Below are 23088 nucleotides of genomic sequence, written 5' to 3' on the forward strand. Positions count from 1 at the left end.
TCACAAAGCAGCTAATGTGATCATAGTTACTGTAACAGAAGCCATAAATTGTGCTGATGAAAGATATCTTTATATAAATATAAACTTGAATTGGTCTTTTAACCAGGAAATAGAACAGCAGAAGTGAAACCCGCAACTTTATGTACACATGACACATGCATATATGCACAACATGCCTTGCCACACTCCCAGGATCTATTTATATAACTTCCCTGTTTCCACCTTAGCCTTTTTTGGGGGGGGGAGATCAGCTGGAGTACTTTACTTTAAAGCAAACTGGCTTCTAACTGCCTTTTTATTTTTAAAAAAAATACTTCTATGTCTTTGTGAGTTTAATACTTGTTCATAGGAAAGAAAGGTGTTAATGAACGGAAATGTTTATTTTGCTTTGAAAAACAATCTGAAGTAAAACAGAGAGGAGATATTCTGGAAACTTTGGTGCTTCATGGGAGTTGTATTGTGAACTATAAAAGTGGCATTTCCATTGAATAGGCAATCTGAAAATAAAATCTGAAATAAGCTCTTCAGTCTAAATTACAAAAAAATTACACTTTGTGAGTGTCTCAGTTTCAAATATCCTTGTTTAGTTAGACGTTGACTGTATTTCTCTTGCATTACTTTGGGCACAATGGATTTGTTTAGCATCTCACATAAATGTTTTGGTGTGAGTCTCCCTTTACCCAACTGAATAGGTTTTACTCATTCCTGAGGAAAAAGACTGATTCTTGTCTGGCATATTCTCCGGCAACACTGTTGCTCACTCAGCACAGATAAAATCTGACTATAACTTAAACTGAAGATTTTGAATTTAGATATGTAAAATGTAAGAGCTAAAGTCACCATCCCTCATTATAGGACGATTGCAGCGTCTCTTGGCTCTGATTTTTGTTTTGTATGTTGCATCAGTAATTAACCAAAAATACTTTCCCTGCTGGTAGGATATTACTCAGTCCTCGCAAGACTCTTTGCTACATAAGACTGTCATACAGCTGGGAAAACAGCCAAGGTAAATATTTGGTTCTTTAATATTTAAAAATATTTAACAATGTTAGATGTTTCTCAGTTGTGTATGTGTGAATGGGAAAGCATGCATTATTCAGCACAAACCATTTGCTCTAGTTTATCCATTTCCAGCATTTGCCCCTCCCAGCATGTGCCCCCAACCCAGATTACTTGCACAGATGTTACTTCTGATTAACAGTAGACCAATTTCTATTATAAATGGTTAACTATGTCATTAATAAAGAAACCTGACTATGAAATAATGCTTCTTGAATAAATAAATGCTTAGATTCATAAAAATAATTTGAGTTGCATCTAGTTCTATAAAGCAGAACTCTACAAAAACATGCTGTCATCATAGTGAGAAGTGCAATTTTTGCTTCTGGGGAATTGGACACTTCCCAAGAGAATATGCAACTTCATTGGAGACTGTGAACAGAAAAGAAGACTAGTGGATTTCCATTCTCTTTTCCAGTAAAAATAATTCAATTCTATTAGCACATGTCACCATTGAACTTTTTTATTTTAATTATAACAGCGTGTACTTTAATGTATCTTGCTTTGGCAGCCCATTAATTGATTATAATAATACAATGTAACACAATTCAGATGTTTTTTTGCATTTGAACTACTTCTTGTATAAAACAAAACTAAGCCGGAAACAAAGGAAATGCTACGAAAAATAATTACAACACAAACATCTTTTATTGGTAATAAAATATGAGAGAGAGTAATAAAGACACATTCAGAAGTCATTAAGGCAAAAAAATGTTTAAAACATTCAGACAATACTAAATATTTAATAAATATATATCTAAAATGTCTAACTTTTTAAAACAATCTTTAAATCTTAACTTTTCTATTGATTTTATTTTTTTAATTTAATATTTAAATTTAAAGATAGATTATTATATAGTTTCAGAAAATCTGCTTGATATTATTGATTTTATGTTAAGATTCAATTGACATTATGAAGAAACAGTAGCAACATGAAATGAAAAAGGCTACAAGTGTCTTTCTTAGCCAATTGATACAATATAATAAACCAAAATATGCGATGCATCCTGATGTGCATTGCATTTTCTCTTTCTGCAAGTAGTTTTGAGTAACAAAACCACAAAACCACCTATTGCTTTCTACAGAACTGTATACAGTTTGTTAGCTTTTTTCTGCTCATGTGAAAAGCAAGTCTTGCAAACAGAGTATTGGACATCAACTTGTAGCATGTTCACAAAGCTTTATATTAGTCATAAATAAGCTGATATGCATGCACATTACATGGACCACAGCAGAATAAAGTAAATTTGTTTAGATTAAGCCTGACTGTTGAAAATTAATCATTGCTAACAATGAAAGTTAAAATAAAATATTTAAACTCCTAAGGGCCACAAGTAATGAGAATAGAATTGTAAGAGTTAATTCCTTGAAACCTTGCTCACATTCTATAGTTGTTGTTGTTGTTGTTGTTATTATTATTATGGTTATCATCTAATTTATATGTCATCTGACTCGTATTGATGGATGAAAGCAGAGATTTAAAAATACTTGCTTCTGCTAATATTGCTCATAGCTTATGGCTCAGTGCAATGGAAAATGTGTATGTAACTTCCTGTGCATATTTATATAATCTTTCTATTATAGCATTCCCAACTTATATGGCCAGTGGACACATTTTGACAATATTGTTCTGAGTATGGTACTTGTTTTGCATTGGGTGAGGGTTGTCCATTCACATAGAGCCCAACACAGACAAGAGGGCATGAAGCTGAAAAGAGACCAATGTGGAGGGCTGCAAGCACAATAATGAGAAACATAGATCTAGTTGGGTCTCAGAGGTAAACATACTTGGATGTATTCTTTCTTACAGTGTTGTTTAGATAGAAATAGCAGAAGTGACAGCAAATAGTTTTAGGTACAATAAAAATGAAAAAGATACCAATTGCATTGTAACCAAAGAAAAACTAGCTCTGGCATAGACTTGTTTGCACATTTGTTGAACAAATAATCTGTGATGTTGTTTAAAGTGAATATTACCGTAATACTATATTTTTTTATTACAAGCGGTATGACTTTATTGGCAAAAATAGTACAGGTAGTTCTCAACTTATTACCACAATTATGCCCAGAATTTATGTTGCTAAGTGAGAAATTTGTTAAGTGAGTTTTGGCTCATTTTCTGACTTTACTTGCCACATTTGTTAAGTAAATCACTGTAGTTGTTAAAGTAATACCATGGTTGTTAAGTGAATCTGACTTCCCAATTGACTTTGCTTGTCAGAAGGTTGCAAAAGTTGATAACGTGATTCCAGGACACTGCAACTTGTTATATATATGAACCAGTTGTCAAGCATCTGAATGGAAATCACATGACCATGGGGATGTTGCAATGGTCGTAAGTGTGAAAAGGAGTCATAAATTACTTTTTCAGTGCCGTTGTAACATCGAACAGTCACTAAATGAACTCTTGTAAGTCGAAGGCTACCTGTATTATACTGGGAATTTTTTAAAAATAGAAAATGTATTGTATGCACTTATAAAGTTCAAGGTTCAGAGATCATTTGTAAGTTGAAGGTAAAATTTTACTATGTGTTTTTGATTAAACTACAAGATTCAAAAAGATGCTCGATTTTGTTGAAGCCCTTCTTTTTTCTTCTTTTTTCTTTTTTGAGGTTTTTTTCCCAACGTTCTCTGGCCTTGTTGCCTTTTTCAAATATGTCTTTAATCATTTAGGATTTAGATATTATTATTTTTACAGACGGCAATTATTTTTTTAGGATTCCAGGCTGCATTATGATCTTAATTTCTTTTGGTACCATTTATGGATGGTACTATAATTTGTGAAATAATTCATCTATTTTTATGATGATCTGTGGATTTTGCTAATTGTTTCTCCTGTTTATCAGGAGAAAGGAAGCAAACTGTCTCTCTTTGAAGATCTTGCTCACCTACCAGTTATATATTAATGCTTTTTGAAGAGATTATGTTTTAGCATTGAGGGTTTTGCATTCAGTTCTGCTACAATGAGCGTTTGATGCAGTTCAGTTTTCCTAGTTAAAAAAAGTTGAATGACATAATGTTTAGGCATATTGGTATGAATTTTTCATGGAAGTATCTTTGATACTAGAGGTAAGTAATTTATTTTCTTTGTAAAGGTTAATGCTTGCAGTTGTCTGTTTCTGGGAAATTACTTAGGGCATTTTTTTAAAAAGCATCTCTCTTGTTTTTGTTAGCATGCAATCAATGCAATAGTTCCACCAGATTTTTGTAGACTTCCTGAAACTTCATAAAGGGAGGTGGTACTTTTGCAAATGAAAATTTCAGTGTACCATCCCATTGCTTAGGATCATATCAAGGTAGATTTTTTTTTAACTTTAATTTTTTTCCCCTTGCCAAAGTGGCAGTAAGAATAAAACATAATTTGATTGAAATTTTGGAGAGCACTTTAATGCTGGAATAGGCCAAGCCACACTTCTAATTCTAGGAAAAAAAATGTTCTGACTGGAAATTTTTTTCTTCAGGGTCTTTCTGGCTGATCGAAACAGGAGAACAATTTTAAATTTTTGAAGGAAGAATCAATTCCAGCATAAACCCAGAGGCCAGTGCCACAAAGAAGTGCTCTGAATGGTGAGAGCAGCATAGCTGCCTATTGCCTCTAAAACAGAGGTAGTTGTTCAGTTTTTCCAAGTTCTCCAGAAATTTAAATGGGGAAAAACTTCCTTCAATAAACCTGCCACTATGCTTCAGGATTTTTTATTATTTTTTATTTTTTAATTCATTTGTGATGAGTTCTATCTGGTCACTGTCTTCCACATGAGTGGTGTTCTGTGCTACACAAAATGAGTAGCGTCTGTTGTGAGTGTGATGCTTTGTTATTGTAACTGTGATGCTTTGATTATTGAAACTATGATATTATAGGTGGCATAATATATACATGCTCTAAAACAGTTTGGTAGATTAGTGTTAGTTATGGCTACAGTGTGCATACTGTTGTGTATCTGAAATGCAAACTTATTAACTGGAATCTCTGTATCTTGTGATTTTATTTTTCTTTTCCAAAATTGCAAACATACATTTGAAGATTACCGTGTTTTCCCCAAAATAAGACAGGGTCTTATTTTCTTTTGACCCCGAAATAAGCGCTTGGCCTTATTTTCAGGGAGGTCTTATTATTTTTGAGGTGCAGGAGGCAGCAAACTTGGTCACCTCATGGCTGCTGCTGTGTTGCAATATTTTGGGGAAGGGTTATTTTGGGGGGGGAGGGGTTATTTTTTAGTACATGCGCTCAAAAGCCTGATTGGGCTTATTATCTGGGGAGGTCTTATTTTCAGGGAAACAGGGTACTAAAACGATGTATTATTTCTACTTATAGCAATAGCACTTAGACTTATATACCACTGCACAGGGCTTTACAGCCCTCTCTAACCTGTTTACAGAGTCAGCATATTGCTCCCAACAATCTGGGTCCACATTTTACCCACCTCGGAAGGATGGAAGGCTGAGTCAACCGTGTTCTTAGCTTTTAACTTTTCTCTATTCCCTAAAACATTTCTCTCCATGATAAATTAGATTCCCCCATTTAATTTATGTTCACGTGTCATAAATCAATTTAGTGACATTTTTCTTGGTGGTTCTGTTCAAAATAGAATATTATACAATTCGTCCTCAATTTATGACCAGTCTCTTAATGACTGTTCAGAGTTACAACAGCCTCAGGAAATGTGCTTTCCATCATAAAATGCTGCATGCTCCCCCACCTCCAGCATGGCCACATGATCGCATTTCAGGTATTTGACATCCAGCTCACATTTAAAACTGGCTGTAGCTACTTGCAGTCATGTGACCAAAGTTTGCGACATTTTGGCCAATTTTCAGTATTTTTTGACAATTGGAAGAATGATTTGCTTAATGACCACTGTAAAAACATTCATAAAATCAGATATGGTCACTTGGGTGTCTTGACATCCGGCCATTATGACTTATGACCAAAATTTCAATTCCAATTGCAGTTTGTAAGTCAAGGATTACTTATATTGCCCTTATTTTTCTGCATCATTATTAGTCAGATTGAAAGTTTTCTCATCTCAATTTGTGTTTTATGCAGATTATCTATATATTAGCATATAGATTGCATGTCTCTTAGATTTAGAAATATATACATTCCAGTTTGCATCCAGTGACAAGGTACTAGAATATATCTTGGTTCATATAGTCAATGGGGATATGAATTACAGTTTTAAATCAGCAAATAGAATTAATATTTATTTGAGAATGAAAAGGTATGTAACGAAAAGGTATGTAACATAAACACTGGAGTCTTTATGGATTCCAGCATTCTATTCTGATAATGGTCAGTAACATTCCTATTATAAGCTATTATATAAAACAGAATATTAACTTAATAGTACTCTTCTGATTTAATTTTAAAGATGTTACATTCTTCTTCCTGAATTTCCAACATTCAACTATATTTGATCCTGGATTTAATATTATATGAATGTCCTTATCTACTTTTGTAAATAAGAGTACAGTATAAACAACCTTAAAAGCTGGAATTAATTATATTGTAGTTCCTAATTACACTAGCATCCATGGATCTTATATTACCTACTTTGGTGTAAAAGATTTATATAGGCAAAGCATAGAACAGAAAATCTGCTTGAATGATTTCTATGTAAATCTTTGTATTATTTTGTTGTCTTCGTTCATAACAAAATTGTGTACTTCTTGACATTGATAGAAGATTTGGTGATACAGATTCAGTTGCAATTAAATGCTACTTGGAGTTATAATTGCTAGTATATATAACGTCACACTTTTTATTCTACTGGAGGTATTTCAGAATAGTACACATCAAAGCAGATATTTTCTTTCTGATATGGCCAGATTGATTTTATAGGTATATCAATTTTGTGGAATGTACCTTACTCTTGAAACTTAGTTGCTTTTATTCTTATGTTTTCTGTAAGTATAGAACACACACACACACACACACACACACACACAAACACATCTCAATATATTCATTTTGACCTTTGCAGCTGGTACTTGTACAAATTTACAGAGGAAGCATTTCTGTAATGAAACCAATTGTGAAATATGATAAAAAGATGAGAAGGTGCCAGAAATGCCATGTCTAGATATACTATTCTAATAATAAAACTATTTTTTCTGGTAATTTGTATGAATATAGAGTTAAGTTTAGAGTTTCATGTCCATTAATATATTAATTGTGGTTTTAACAGTGCAATAGCATTTATGTAGCTATCTTTAGATTCACCAGATTTGTTAGTTCAAATTGGATAATCCACAGAATTTAAGTTTTAGCCCCAATATATCTGGACGCTGCCAAGTCAGCAAGCTGCTAAACAATGGGTTGAATCTGGCGAGTTTCCTTCATTGGAGGATGTTTACTTTGAAAGAAGCTTAATTTCACCCAATCCTGTGCTATGAATTTATTTCATTTTTTAAAATAACGGTACATTTATGCATTGTAATTATTTAAGCGGGTGTTATATAAGTCCATTGAATATATCCTACAACAGGATTACACAGTCCTCAATTTATGACTGGTCGCTTATTCAAAGTTATAATGTCTCCCCTACCAAAAAAGCTAGTTAATACCTGGTTCTGAAGTTCCAATGGCTGCCTACCCCCATGGTCACATGACCACATTTTGGATGGTTGGCAACTGCCCCTCATTTACAGCCATTTGCAGTGTCCCACTGTTATGTGACTGCAATTTGTGATGTTTTTGGTGCTTATTTCTGGCTTGCTTAACAACCACAGTGTTTGCTTAACAACTGTAAAAAAAAAAGATGTAAATTTCGGTGGGTTATGTACCTGCTCTGTTGGCTATCATGGGTTATAACTGTAATTCGCAGGCCTAATTATGGTTGTCAGTCAAGGACTACCTGTACTAATTCACCTTGATCAGGGACTTATTTATATATCCATATATGTATGTATGTATGTATATATATGTGTACACATATGTATGTATACACATATACATACATACATACATACATACATACATACATACATATATACACTGTGTTTTTTAAAATTAAAAACAGGCTGGGTTCATACATCATAAGCCATATTTATTTCATATAGGCAAATGGAACAATAAGTAAAGTGTATATTATTTTGGGACAATAAATAATCATTTGAAATTCTTGATGCAGTCGCTTTCTTCTGTTGTTCTTCTGTTCCATTGTGTCTGATTCTTAGACACTCTCTGGACAAGTCCTACAGTTTTCTTGGCAAGGTTTTTCAAAAGAGGTTGCCTTATCCATTGCATCATTGCTAGGACTGAAAGAGACTGGCCCAAGGTCACCCAGCTGATTTTTTGCCAAAGACAAAACTAGAATTTACAGTCTCCTGATTTCTAGCCAGATTCTTTAACCACTACAGTGTACACTAAACTGGCTCTTGGTTGCTGTTTAGCAATATATAGTAACAAGAACCCATTTTTTATACTTTAGGTGCTTTCTCCAACCCTTTATGCAATCAATACAAGCGCATAGAAGAGATAAAAGTGGTGAAGAGAAATCATGAATTGTCCAAACAATTGATGACTGCTTTATTTCTCTACAGACCAAATCTGATTAATGTCAGCCTTGTTCAAACTATTCATAAAATAAATTATGGCTTAGTCCAGTCATGAACCCAGTCATGAATATAATTGATCCAATTTCTAATGATTTCTTGTTTGTCTATGAAATTTATTTTTAGTGAAGCAGAATTATTTGACCAAATTACAAGGTTCATCAATTTTCTTCCAGGCACCTTTTGATTTATAATCCTGTGGAACAAGAACGTTCATCAGTGGTTTCACTCTATGTGAATACACCTAGAGTTAAAGTACTCTCTCCATCTGGAAAAGCAGTTGTGGTCCAACTTAGTGCAGTATGGGATGGAACATCTAAAATATCACATGATGCATACCAGGCAAGCTATTTTAATACATATGTGTTCATACATGTCTAAAGCAAACTGAATTTTGGAAAATGTCCTATTAATTGAAAACTAAAAAAAATACTAAATTTTGATTAATAATTTATTAATGTTGATAAAGAGTGTCTTCTGGATTGTTTTTTTAAAAAAATCCAAATACAAAAAAAAATCCCTGCAGATATTTTAACTAGATGTTTTATATAAAAGTATGCAAATAACTTTTCTTTCTTTCTGTTTTGTGGTAGGAGAAAATAACTTTAATTTCACTTTGATTTAAAGTATTAGTTAAGCACTTTAAGACAATAAGATGTTCATACTTACTGGTACTATATGCTTTGTACCTATTATGTCATGTAATGGGTTATATAAAGCAAATAAGATGTCTACTTGAAACATACAATAAAGGTCTGAAACATAAAGTTTAAACTATTAAGTATAATATTTTGAGTTTGTTTCCTTTTGCCCAAATGCAGTTATCATTTTTATTATACCAACTTATTTTACCTGTATAATTCTTAAAATAGGAAATAAACATATTTTAGTGATATCTGTGACAAAAGACTACTTAGGAAATTGCTGCTGTAGGCTTGGAAACTAAGCATAAATTTCAGAAATGCCCACAAAATCCTTGTGTGGGGTTTGATGAGGAGGCTACATTTTTTAAAAGAAATCTTCAAATAAGGCAGCGCCACTTCCATAGCTTCATCATGAAAACTATTGTGTCCATGCAGTCATGAGGAGCTGGGCTTACCTGATGGTGTGTTTACTATATGATGTATGTAACAAACTAAAAAGTGTAGTTAATGTAGGAAATAATTCTTATTAATAACATTTTTCAGGTTGTTGATGTTTCTTTTGATTTATCTCTAGTGTTGATTTTAAGATCTTAATTATTGGTTGTTTTGAGAACCAGAAATATTTTTGACACTTCGGATATCTGCTTTTGAGATCATAAATGTAACATTTTCTTTTTTTTTAAACAGATCTCTTTCTTGGCTCAATTACCTCCTTTGGGTTTTGGAGTTTATGAGCTTCTGGAGGGACTGAATTCAGAAACTGCACTTGCTGATTATAATCTGTATCATAATGATAAAGCTAAGTTAGTCAAGCCATACAGAATATTTACTGTTAAAGAGGTACAGAACGCTTTGGATGAGATCATGTTAGAGAACCATTACATGAAAATCTGGTTCTCGGGGAATTCCGGACTTGTTGAGGTATGAGTGTAAATTATTTTAAAAATAATGTTGATACTGGAATTATCACAAAGATTAAACTCATTAATTGCTTTCCCTTTAGAAAGTAAATACAAAAGAAGATAATAAAAATTATCGGGTAAAGTTGGACTTTGCTTGGTATGGAACTACCAGTAACAGAGATAAAAGTGGAGCTTATCTCTTCTTGCCAGATGGAGAGGCCAAGGTAATATTACTACATTTGCAATAAGTTTACCTTTGGAGTTTTTGTAGGAGGGAAGTGAAGTGACTGTTGATTTATTCACTTGGGATCAAAGTTGATTCTTTCCCAGTAAAAATAAAATAATTTGACTTAGTAAAAAGAATGTTGAGAAAACTGCCTCCAGACTAATTAAAGGAGGATGGGGTTGCTGACTGGTTGCTGAAATTACAGTTGTATTTGATGTACGTACTCTGCCTGCTCTTTGTTTTGATAAATAATCAGGCAAATTAAATGAAATAATGTGTTATATATTATACACTGTAATCTCATTCATTATATGATTAAGTTTAAGATAAACGAGTTTAGGCTGGATTTAGAATTTCAGAAGATTTAATTTTTGGATGATTTCTCATGTTGCCATTTAGAATTTGAGATCTGCTAGCAGGAAGCTAAAAAGGGAAAGGGGTAATTGTTAACTCGATTAGTGTTCATTCTTAGTGAAGAGTGACATGGAGAAATAAAATTAGCCTTACTACAAGTAGTCCTCAACTTATAACAATTCATTTAGTAACCATTCAAAGTTACAATAGCACTGAAAAAACGCCACTTATGACCCTTTTTCACACTTATGCCTGCATCCCCATGGTCACGTGATTTACATTCAGATATACTTGGCAACTGGTTCTTATTTATTATGGCTGCAGTGTCCTGGCCTCATGTGAACATCTTTTGTGACCTTCTGACAAGCAAATTCAATGGGAAAGCCAGATTCACTTAACAGCTGTGTTGCTGATCAACTGCAGTGATTCACTTAACAAATGTGGCAAGAAAAGTCATAAAATGGGACAAAACTCATGTAACAAACTTTTCCCTTAGCAATGGAAATTTTGGGCTCAATTGTGTTCATAAGTGGAGGAATACTTGTATTTACTTCATGGTAAAATACATGAATGGTTTAATCTAGGGTTCTTCAAACTTGGCAATTGTAAGACTTGTGGGCATACTGGCTGGGGAATTCTGGAAGTTGAAGTTTTAAAGTTTAAAGTTTGGAGAGCCCTAGTTTAAACATTTGGAGGAACTAACTGGAATAGAAGGGATGATAAGTTCCCCTTCCACTTCTCTGTTTCAAGCAAGACCATGAAACTTGAAACTAGAAGGTACAAATTTCTTTTCTTTTCTTTTATTTCAGCCTTATGTTTTTTCCGATCCACCTATCATACGAGTGACGCATGGGATAATTTTTTCTGAAGTTACTACTTTTTTCAGTCATGTGACACACACTGTACGACTTTATAAAGTTCATGGTAAGGTAAATTAACAAATGTTGTTAGCTCTTCTGTTCTATTTAAAGATAAGAATAAATATTTTTTCCTAGTGAATAGATGATTATGACTGACTATCATTTGTTTGTTTGACTTGCTGTGCTATTGACCATTAAAATCTGTCAGTGATTTGCAATAAAACCAAATTTCAAATTAAGAAATTAAAATCAATTTGATTAAACAATAAAACAAGTAGAATCAATTGCTGAAAGTAATCTACAGTTAAAAAGCCTCACTAAAATATGTCTTTTAAAGGTCTTTCAAAAAGCTAATACATATACTAACTCAACTGCAGAGGAGTTACATTCCGGAGAACTGAGGCACCACTAGAAAAGATACAAGCCCAAGTCCCTGCTGAAGGAACTCTCATCCTCTGTAGGAACTTTGCCCCTGAGAATGGAAGCTCCTGTGAAATGAGTTGTTCCCTTAATCATAATGGACCTTGGTCATGGTCACCATAACAATTAACATTTTGTTTTTTTGCCCTGGAATAAATTGACAACCAGTGCAGAGCATGAAGCCTATGCATGATATTGTGTTGGGGTTTTTTTTGCATTCTTCCTAAGACCAATGAAACCTCTTGAGTTTTGTAGCAACTGAATTTCTAGATTGACCACAAAGGCAGGTCCACTTAGAGTGCATTAATATAGTCAAGCGTAGAGAACTAATGCTACATTTTCTTCCAGAAAGAAATGCAGTTAGCATATCAACTGGACCTTATAAAAAGATTGATACTGATTGTTGCCTATATGTGGGAAACCAGAGAGAAATTCAAGGAGCTTCACCTCATACCTGCTGCTCTTGAGCGAATGTTACCCCAATCTGATCCCTTAGGAAATAAAAGCCTTTGACTCCATTTGGTTAAACAAAAGATTATTTTACTAAGGATATTGGTTGCAATAAAGCCAAGCCAGCTCTGAAATTACCATGCTTACTAGATACAAAAATAGGTTGTAGATTTTCCCCAGCCCATCCCTCCTCCCCTGACCATCTATTTCCAGCCAATTGGAACTCACCAAGATGTTTTGAGAACTCTTGAGATGTTTGGTAGTAATACACGTATTTCTTAGGGCACCTGGCCATGGGATACTGGTACAATCGGGATCTGGCTGCTCTACCCCTTATCACCTGTCACTCCCCCCTCTCAATTTCCTATCACATACACACAAAGCTTTATTGCCCTTTCATCCTTCTTCCCTCTTTCATCCCTCCTTCTTTTGATGGCAGGATGCCTATGAGGCATCAAACCAAACCAGGCAGAGCTGACAGTTATTCCATTCCAAATAGGCAGACCTATTACCTCTGGGAAAATATGACTCCTCATAATAAAGGATGTCACAGAGCACTGTTACTTTCCCACTGTAGTGGTTCCCATTTATCTACTCAGGTATGCATGCTTTCAAACTGCTAGGTTGGCAGGAGCTGAGGTGCTTAGGTCTTGAATCTGGGTTGCTGGCTTTCCAGCTGGCAAGCTTAGTATCTTAACACACCCTGACTCCTAACAATAAACCCTTTAATTTTGTCTGGACTCAGTTTCAATTTATTATTTTTCATCCAGCCCATTACTGACTGTTTAGGGAAGTTCTAATCTAGTTTTAACTGCAACAGAGGTTAATGTGCTCAGTTTATGCAGAGTACTTGAGGCTAGACTATTGTAATAAATTGTATGTGAAACTGCCTTTGAAAAGTGTTCAAGCTCTGGTGACTTTGACTTTTGAAAGTCTCCGAACTATCAGCAAGGTCATCTCAAAGATATTGTATTTTAGCAAGTTCAAATGTTAACCATATATTAATATTTGAAAAGAATATTTCCTTCAAGACGTAATACTTCAGTTATTTTTGTAAGAAAATATAGAAAATAAAACATGTATAACATTTATTTGGAAAGTATTTTAGCTTTCTGAAACACCTGAATTATATTGCATACTTAGTTTCTGCTTCTGTGAGTACGATGAAGAAATAGAAAAAACCAATGAGCAATAAAATATGTGTCCGTTTGTGTGCTTACATACATATGTTTTCCTAATGATGTATGCACTTTCAGATGTGTGAAATTCGATTCCCAGAATTCTCAGCAGTACCATGCTGGGGGATAATTTTAGGAATTTAAGTTCACAGTGCTGGAGGACATTCAGATTTTGGAAGGCTTAGATATGTGTATGGTTAGTTGGTTACTTACTTAGTTATATGCTTACTTATTTCTGTCCTTGGACCTTGGAGGTCTTCTAGTCCAACTTCCTGCTCAAGCAGGAGATCCTATACCATTTCAGACAAATAGTTTTTTTTACCAAAGTAGGAGATTAGGAGAAACTTGTATCTGCTAGGTTTATGAGTTTAACTAATGACTTATTGTGAAATGTCATGTCAGTGTATTATGAGATACCTTTTACATTTAGGATTAGAAGGTCAGTCTCTTGAGATATCCAATATTGTGGACATAAGAGGAGAATACAATCGTGAGATTGCAATGAGAATTTCATCGGATACAGAAAGCCATAACAAATTTTATACTGACCTCAATGGTTATCAGGTAATTCTCACGAATTAATGAATACCATTCGCATATATTTTCATGTTCCTTTTACATATTTTGTTGAAAGTAATTATATAATAAACTGCCTAAAATCCAATTGAATTTTGGGACACAAAAATTTATTTAAAACTAGTAACTTATTTTAAACACTGAAAAGATATATTTCTTTATTAGAAAAAATTATGTACTTTTTTCTAGGCTAGGGTGTCAAACTCGATTTCATTGAGGGCTATATCAGGGTTATGTTTGACCTCAGGTGGGCTGGGGGGGCATGGCCAGGATGGGTATCGCCAGCTCAACATCACTCTTTTAAGGGTGCCTGTGGTGACCCAAGCGCTTTGCCAGTGAAAACTGCCTCCTACAACCCTCTGCCAGTGAAAATGGAGCTCCATTTTCACTGGCAGTGGGTTGCAGGAGGCTGTGGCAGCCGAAAACAGCTTTGAGACCATTTACATTGGCAGAAACACCCTGGGCCTTGAGTTTGACACCCCTGTTCTAGGGAAATAATATTTGGGAAATTTTGATGGATAACTGCGTGTGTGTGCGTGTATGTGTGTGTGTATTTGAGATGCTACCATAACAACAAGAATTGTGTCAGGGTTCCAATTAACACCCCCTGCCGAGGCTGAGTAGCCTGCCTCACCAAATTGAGTAAAAAAATCTTTTTCTTAAACTCTTATTTTTTTGTAGGCATTTGTTTTAAAACAACAGTTTTTACTGTTCAGACTTTCAAAAAATATATCATTAAAATGTATTTTCTACGGCTAATGTAAATAACATCTTTGCCTGGTCTTTTTGTGGCTGAATTTTGCAGAAATATTTTTAGCAATCATTTTGGTAACAACTAAGAAGTAATGTATTCTTGTTATTGACAAGCCTCATGTTAAAAATGTGATTGAAATATCCACAAAATATATACTTTTATAAATTATATAAAGTAGTATTTACAATTACTATTTTTGTAATTTTTGTGAAGCAAAAGCAGCTTTTCTTCTTGTATTATTTAATTTTTCAACATTCACTGAAGTCAACATTCACTGAAGTTACATTTTCTAATTTAGATTCAGCCTAGACAGACAATGAGTAAATTGCCTCTTCAAGCAAATTTTTATCCAATGAGTACAATGGCTTATATACAAGATAGCAAGATTCGCTTGACCCTTCATTCTGCTCAGTCTCTTGGTGTTGCAAGTTTAAAAAGTGGTAAGAAATGGTAGTAACATTTTGATATGACTGATGAAAATCACAATTTATTTTAATAATTCCATTGTACGCTATAATCTAAAAGTCTTTTCTGTTTCTCAAGTATTTGGGACTGCTATTTTGAGTTTGACAATTTATAACAATATTAATGTAGAGAAGTTCTAAATTTGCTATTTTGTAAATATCCTGTATTATTGCTTCATTTATAACAGTTTCTGGGAAATATAATCCAGTAAATGTTTAATAGCTAAAATGTGTAGAAATAAAATCAGTGTTTGATTTTTTTTTTAGGCCAGTTAGAGGTTATCATGGATCGTCGACTTATGCAAGATGATAATAGAGGTTTAGGGCAAGGTGTACAGGACAATAAAATAACAGCTAATCTGTTTCGAGTTCTGCTGGAGAAAAGAAATGAAGTAGATATGGTAAGAAGCACTTTCATCATCTTATAATCTGCCAACTATTAAATATATTCACTTATGTATCATCAATATATTCCACAATATTTTTTATAATCTTATATTAAGCAATCATCTTCAGTGTTCAAATCAGAGTTAATTTCATCAGGATAATTGTATTGTCCTTCTAGGCAGGAGTCCCCAAACCCTAGGCCACAGCCCACTACCAGGTCACGGCTTGTTCAAAACTGGGCCACACAAGTGATAGGCAACAGCACGCAAAGCTCCACTCCACAAGTGTCTGGTGCTCACATGTGGAGCTTCAAGTGCAAGCACAAGCGCCCTCTGCTCACGCACAAACCTCCATTCATGTGAGTGAAGAGGGCACACGTCTGCCACTTGCACAAATAGAGCTGTGTGCACGTGCATGCACCTACCACTCACATGCCTCCTCATGCCGGGCAGGCTGCCAAGCTGGAAAGATTGGGGACCACTGTTCTAGGCCTTTCTCTGAAAGCCTTAATTTTGTAATGTGGCATTTGTAAATGTAGCTGTTTCTACACTGCTCAGTGCTTTTCCTTGAAAGAAAGATGTTGGTTTGATGAAAAACAACTAGAGTTATGTGTGCAGATACCTCAGCAGGTTCACTGAAAATGCATATCTAATTCAAGGAGATGCTATTTCAAACTTCTGCTTCTGAAGCAAAACTAGGAAAGGGCTTGGACCTTATGTTTGATTTTGTTTCTTATCCCTGATTTAAGTTACAGTACAGAAATATCTTTGCTGTCTTTTGGAAAATACATATTTTAATTAATGATAGTATATAATTTCAGAAGCTTAAGAAGTGCAACACTGTAAGGGGGAGGGTTTCTCCAAAAAGGCCCAATATCTCTTTACCAATGCACAGATTAAGGGGAACAAATAGGAAAAACTGGAAGTCTTAATGCAATCAAGAGATTGCACTATTGCACTACAACTACTGGTTGTCTTTGATGAGCAGCCATTCATTCAGTGACTGTTTGACATTACGATATTGACAAAAGGTAGATATGACCCATCCTCAAAGTTGCAACCATTGCAACATCCCTCTGGTCATATGATCAAAATCCAGGTGCTTGGCAGCCCATTCATATTTACAACTACATTGTGCACTTCAACTCTTCCCACTTTTGTCTCACCCCCACCCTCCCATCTGTGCTCTTTAGGGCCCCCTGGCCTCCATTGCTAACCCTTGCTGATCTTTGCAGACTTCCTCCTCCTCCTTGGCTCTGGGGCTCTGTTGGTGCTGGGCTTGCCACTGTTGACCCAACTGCCAGACTTCAATATTCTTAGCCCGCCACCCAGTCCAATCTGCCTGTTGGGGCTCCTAGCAGCAAAGTGCCACCTCCTGGCTGCCATGGTGTTGAAATATTTAGTTTTAAGGGGTTAGCACATCCCAGTATATGAGAAAAGGCAAATCAAAGTAAGCAAGCAGTTGCAGATTGTGAACTGCCAGAACTTTCATCACTTACACAGTGCAACAGTGACATTTTGCCTAACGTGAAGCTTAGGGGTGGAAATTCCAATTATGTCCAATTCCAATTATGTTGTTAAGTGAGGATTACTTGTATAATGGAGTGGAAACAACTGAGATATTACAGAGGTAGTATAGACTACCAAATTAGGTAGAAGATCTGAATAACATTGTCTTGAACCAAAACTTTCAGGGGAATTAGGCAAAGTAATAATAGAAGACTTGTAAACGTATCAACAATGCCCCATATGCCATAGTAAAAATAAATAAATAAATAAAGTGCTTCATTCTTTAAATAATGCTGACTTTAAATTAAAATCAGCATTTTTGCTGTCATTCATTCTTATACAGCAGGGGTGTCAAACTCGCGGCCCACAGGCCTGATGCATCACACACTGGCCACACCCATGCCTGGTTTACCAAAGGGGGGGGGAGTTGCAATACATCACATGATGATGCTGTGATAATGCGAGTTTGACATCCCTGTTATATAGCATGACCAAGTCTGACACAGACAGAAAAGTTGATAAGGGAAAAATGTAAGTAACACTTTACCCCAAATCCAAGTTGCAGATATATAAATGGACTAATTACTGTGACAACTCGGCATATGTAAAATTTGCACGCATTTAGTTTTATCCATAGACTCATTTATCAATTTAAATAGATGTAAATATGCCCACTGTACCACATAGGCAAAAATCTAATTATTTTCTTTCTGCTTTTTAATAGAAAGAAGAACAGTCACCTGTCAGCTACCCTTCTATACTCAGTCACATAACATCATCTTTTATAAATCATCCTGTGATTCCAATGATTACTTCTGCAGGCAGCTTTAGCCCTTCACTGTTGAATACTTTTTCTCCTTTAATTTCATCTATGCCATGTGATATGCATATAGTTAACCTGAGGACAATACAGTCAAAGGTGAGTTTCTAATGCACATTCTTACAAAATCCCAATATTCCTGTAAATATTATATATATAAATGTTTGTGAAATCTTACTGATACCATTCAGGTGGTGTTCTCCAGAGCAAGGGTCTCCAACCTTGGAACTTTAAGACTTGTGGGCTTCAATTCCCAGCAGAGCTGGCCGAGGAACTCTGGGAGTTGAAGTCCACAAGTCTTAAAGTTGCCAAGATTGGAGAGCCCTGCTCCAGAGTAGTGTAGAACTGGCATGATATGCTTGCAGATGAGATCCACAGTTTCTTATTCTGTGTAACAAGCATAATATAGTAATAGCTGCCTCCTCTTAATGTGCATTGATTTATAGGGGCATTTCTTTTTTTCTCCATAACATAAACTGTATTTCACAATGAATTGAATTTGCTGTATAACTGGGTTGTTATTATGCAAACCTGCTGAAGGAAAGAGTGATAAATGTCTTGTGTCTTGTAAATCACAAACTACAATTTTTGTAATGGTAACAATAATATTATGAAGTTATCTGGCTAATAATGTATGTGTCACTGAAGCACTAAGACTAAAAATATCACCAAATTGCTAAAATAGTGAGATAATGAATTAGTACTATTAACATATTAAGACTGACAACATATGTCACATATTTCAGTAACCAGGAAGGAGTGGTACATATTTCATGACATATACATTCTATTCATACTTCTTTAAATTAAGAGTAGAATATTATGGCATATGCACATTCTTTTTGACAGCTTTGAATAGATTGGAAAGATTGACTGAAGACATTCTTTAAAAATATCTATTTTAAAGAATCTATTCTTTAAAATAGTAAAACATAAAAAGAAAAATACTATTCCTTTATGAATAGCAGGGAGCAAAAATGGGATTTTACTTTATTGTAGGGATTGCTATCAGGTCTGGTAAAGACATAGTTTTCCTTTTAGAATGGGCATTAACTTAATTTGGAATAGTTGTGATGTCTCTGTAAAATTTCCAGTTTCGTGCCTCGTGGACTTTTGACTGAACATAAGAGAACACATGTTGGATTTAATGAATTTTCATCTGATTTACTATAGCTCTTTTGAGTAACAACAAAGAATAATCTTCAGGGAGATTTTGCTTGAGAATTTCTGCAATTTTTTTTTGTACCAGTTGCCAATTGAAACTATTTTAGCCATTCTTTTGTTACAAAAGAATTTGTTTAATATTATTGGTATATGTACAATAAATACAAACATATACACAAACTTTTAGGGAACAAACTTTTTAATAATTTTGAGAGATAAATAAACATTTATAATATTTCTTAATAGTGTCATTGTGTATTAACAGTATGGAAGTTTGCTAAATCATTAATTATTAAAATCATTAAAGGATTTTACCTGTTATGTTAACCACTGTTTTCTAACGTTTGTAAATATCGTTCACCATATAATAACATTCAGGACTTCAGGTGTGTATAAATATTTCAATCTAGCCATTATACAGATTAGACAGAACAGTGTCAGGCAGTAGAATACCTTATAAGCAGCCTAAACATTATGTAAGATAAGTTGCCTAAACTTCCTAATTGTTTTCCAAATTTGATTTCAGACAGATTCAGGGCCATCTGAAGAAGCTGCCTTGATTTTTCACAGAAAGGGTTTTGATTGTAGATTTGCAAACACAGACTTAGGGCTCCTTTGTTCCACCACTCAGGGAAAGGTAAGATATAGTATTTGAATAAGGTCTGTATACTGCTTGAACTGGTTATTTGGTTTCCAGTTGAGTATGCTCAATGGAGTTAATATTTTTTTAAGGAGTAAAGCTTCATGCTGTTATAACAAATCAGAGCTTGAATTTCTTTGGGGATACCAGATTTATAGTAGACTTTATAGTTTTTACATATTACATTATATTAGGGTGCATATTTTGGTATCCTTAATATAAGTTATAGAAAGAAAAAATGTTCAGCTTGTGAGTTAATTCTGAACATATATTGTCAATTAAGAATGGGTTTGTTTTTCAGTCAGTAGTACCTAATATTAATTAACTTTTTATTACTTTCTGCTGCCATATGTCATCATAATTTTAAAATTTTGTAAGGAAAAATATAAATTTAGTTTACGGAATAATCTTAAGATTCCATTGAATTCTCTAGATTTATACTTGTCAGAATGGCATTCAATTTTCCTTTATAGTTTTAGTTGGTTTATCTGCTGTCCTTAAAAGCAATATGCACACAAACACATCAATTATTGCCTTATGTAGTATGGGGTTACTTATTTATCAGATTTCTTTAGTCACCCATATTGCAAGAAATGACTCTGAGTGGCGTACAATAGCCAATAAAAATAAACAATAATATGTAAAATAGATATTTAAAAATCCATGAATAGATAATTAAAACTAAAATATGTACTTATCACTTTTGTTGTATGTGTTCCCTGTCACTAAAGTGTGGCTACTAGGCCTTGTGTGAAGCTTTCTTATCCAGGCTTGACAACAGAAGAGCGTTTTGGATCTTGATTAATTTCCTTTAGGCATTCTAGGCAAACTCTATCCTTGCTTTTAGCAAAAGTAGGCATTTGTGCATTAGCCCTGTTTCAGGTGATTTCAGTGGAGAGTTTCTTTAAACCAGAGAAATACTGCATACAGTTTAAAAACTTTGGAAGAATAATCTTTAAAACAATGAAGTAAAATTTGCATTCAACTGGATATTGGCAGTAATTTATTTTTTGTCTTCTTCCATTTTCAGTTAAGGGTGTACAAACTCTTTAACAAATTCCATGTGGAAAGTCTAATACCTGCGTCCCTGTCTTTGATGCATTCATCTCCAGATGCCAGAAATATCAGTGAGATTAATATGAATCCTATGGAAATTAACACATACAGAATTCAATTGAGATGAAACCTGATGTTTGGACTTGGATACTAAAGAAGAATATACAATTCTGTGTCTTCTCAAAGATTGATGTGCAATAAAAAGCACATTTTAATTCCAGCTTCTAGATACTTTGACAATGCATTCATTTTAGAATCTATTTGATCTTAAATGCCATAAAAGCCATGATGCAAACAGTTTTTCTTATTCTCTAATAAAATGCCAACACCAGTATACATGAATACAAAAACTGAGGGAGAAACAAAGGATATTATCTCTCATCAACAAAATGAATCTCAGGTTAAATATTAGCTTATGATTTCTAAGTTCATAATTTGTACCTGAAAGGGAGCTAACACTGAATTTAAATTGTTTTCTGATCCCTAGCTGACTCTTAAATATATACATTGTTGAAATCACAGTTTGAGATTGAACCTGAAAATTCTCTGGTGAAGCTATTGTCCAAATACTTGTAAAGACTTCTATAAATTATTTCAGCTCAAGGAGTCTGCATTTATCCCACTCTATCTAACTCTAGAGTGAAATCCAAGAACCTTTGAGAAATGTGGAAGATTTTAATATTAGCCAACCATCTTGAACTGTGGAACTTAATTCTGGAATTATAAATCTTTTTTGGAAAATACGTTAAATCTGTTCTGTTACTTGACACATTGGGATACGTGCAATTACTCCAGAATACAGAATAAGGAAGATGGAAGTCTGAGTACAAGTTTTTTTTACTGAATACTTGGATACTAATGCTCTCTGAATTGTGTTTTCTATTTCAATTTAACCTTATCAAAATAAATGTGCCTTATTTTTTGTATAAGTGTTGTTACTTTTTATGTGTCCATACAAGAAACAGGACAAAGTGGAGTTAACAGTTAAAAGAAACTGTACCTTTTATTTGACAGTAACAGCCACATTCTGATCTACTGCAGCCTATGTGACCTAATGGTGCTCTGAACACTATGAATGTAGAAAAATAAGCTTATAAAACAAACACATGAATAAAAGATTAAAAATAATCATTTGCTGGCAAATAAATATTTGAAGGCTGGCAGAAATTTGTCATGTGCATTACAACATCATGTGCCTCTTTAAAATACTGTTGTACAAACTCAGTATTTATGGTTATGTAGCCAATTTAGTTTCTTTGCATCAAGCATTTTTTGTTAAGTTCTTGAAGCCATTTGGCTTTAACATTTTCATCTCTAAAGGTTTTTTTTAAGAATTATTTAAAGCTGTAGTCCTATAAAACCATTGAAAACAATTGCAATCTAGTACCTTCTGGGTATTTTAGACTTCAGCTGCTGTCTATCTCATTGAAAAAAGAAAACAAGAGGTTGTGTGTGAAAGTTGTAGTCCAGAGTATCTAAAGGATATCAGTTGGTATCTTTTGCTGTATGAACATTAAGTCCTACTGAGCTTAATGGATTTCAGTCAAGAAATGTACTGTATAAGCTTGCGCAATAAATTTAGTTCAGTACGATTCCTTTTTTTTTCTTTCATTTTTTAACTTCCTTTAAAACAAATAACTAGAGTATTGCTTTCAGGTTCATATATTTTATATTCTATTCAACTTACGTGTGTATTATTAATTTAGCCACCCTTCCAAATTTTTAGTGCATATATCATATTCAGTGTTGAAGATCCCCATTATAGTTTCTCTACTTCAGTTCTAGGAGAGTATCATCTGTGCTATTAAAAAGTCAAAGAGCATAAGGAACTGAAAATAAATTTATGCAATAAGTGTATATTTTTGAATACTTTTATTTAAATGGAATTTTAAGTGCAGAACCTTTCTGTCACTGTTACTTACAGTTGTCATAGAACTATACATTTTACAAATTGTCCCTCCCAAAATTATTCAGCATATTATACCAATAACCATTTCATAAGTGTTTAACTTTTTACTATAGAACATCTTTAATTTTTATTTATTTATAGGCCACCCAAAGTTGTTTAGGAG

At 34.0% G+C, this 23088-nt stretch overlaps 1 protein-coding gene across 1 annotated transcript in view; it reads left to right on the top strand.

Moving 5' to 3' along the window:
• MAN2A1 (mannosidase alpha class 2A member 1) overlaps positions 1 to 22883 on the top strand; it is a 52774-nt gene extending 29891 nt beyond the window's left edge. The window contains exons 12-22 of the mRNA XM_014059757.2: positions 939 to 1006; positions 8790 to 8955; positions 9945 to 10178; positions 10261 to 10383; positions 11549 to 11663; positions 14078 to 14211; positions 15276 to 15417; positions 15709 to 15842; positions 18061 to 18255; positions 19847 to 19957; positions 20991 to 22883. Of these exons, the coding sequence (XP_013915232.1) occupies positions 939 to 1006; positions 8790 to 8955; positions 9945 to 10178; positions 10261 to 10383; positions 11549 to 11663; positions 14078 to 14211; positions 15276 to 15417; positions 15709 to 15842; positions 18061 to 18255; positions 19847 to 19957; positions 20991 to 21143 (1575 nt within the window). The 3' untranslated portion in view covers positions 21144 to 22883. The remainder of the gene's footprint in view (positions 1 to 938; positions 1007 to 8789; positions 8956 to 9944; positions 10179 to 10260; positions 10384 to 11548; positions 11664 to 14077; positions 14212 to 15275; positions 15418 to 15708; positions 15843 to 18060; positions 18256 to 19846; positions 19958 to 20990) is intronic.
• Positions 22884 to 23088: the final 205 nt, after the last annotated feature.

The sequence above is a fragment of the Thamnophis sirtalis genome, unplaced genomic scaffold (genome assembly GCF_051295495.1).
Source record: "Thamnophis sirtalis isolate CommonGarterSnake01/CBP01778 unplaced genomic scaffold, rThaSir2_p1.2 scaffold_5, whole genome shotgun sequence".
NCBI classification, from domain to species: Eukaryota; Metazoa; Chordata; class Lepidosauria; order Squamata; family Natricidae; genus Thamnophis; species Thamnophis sirtalis.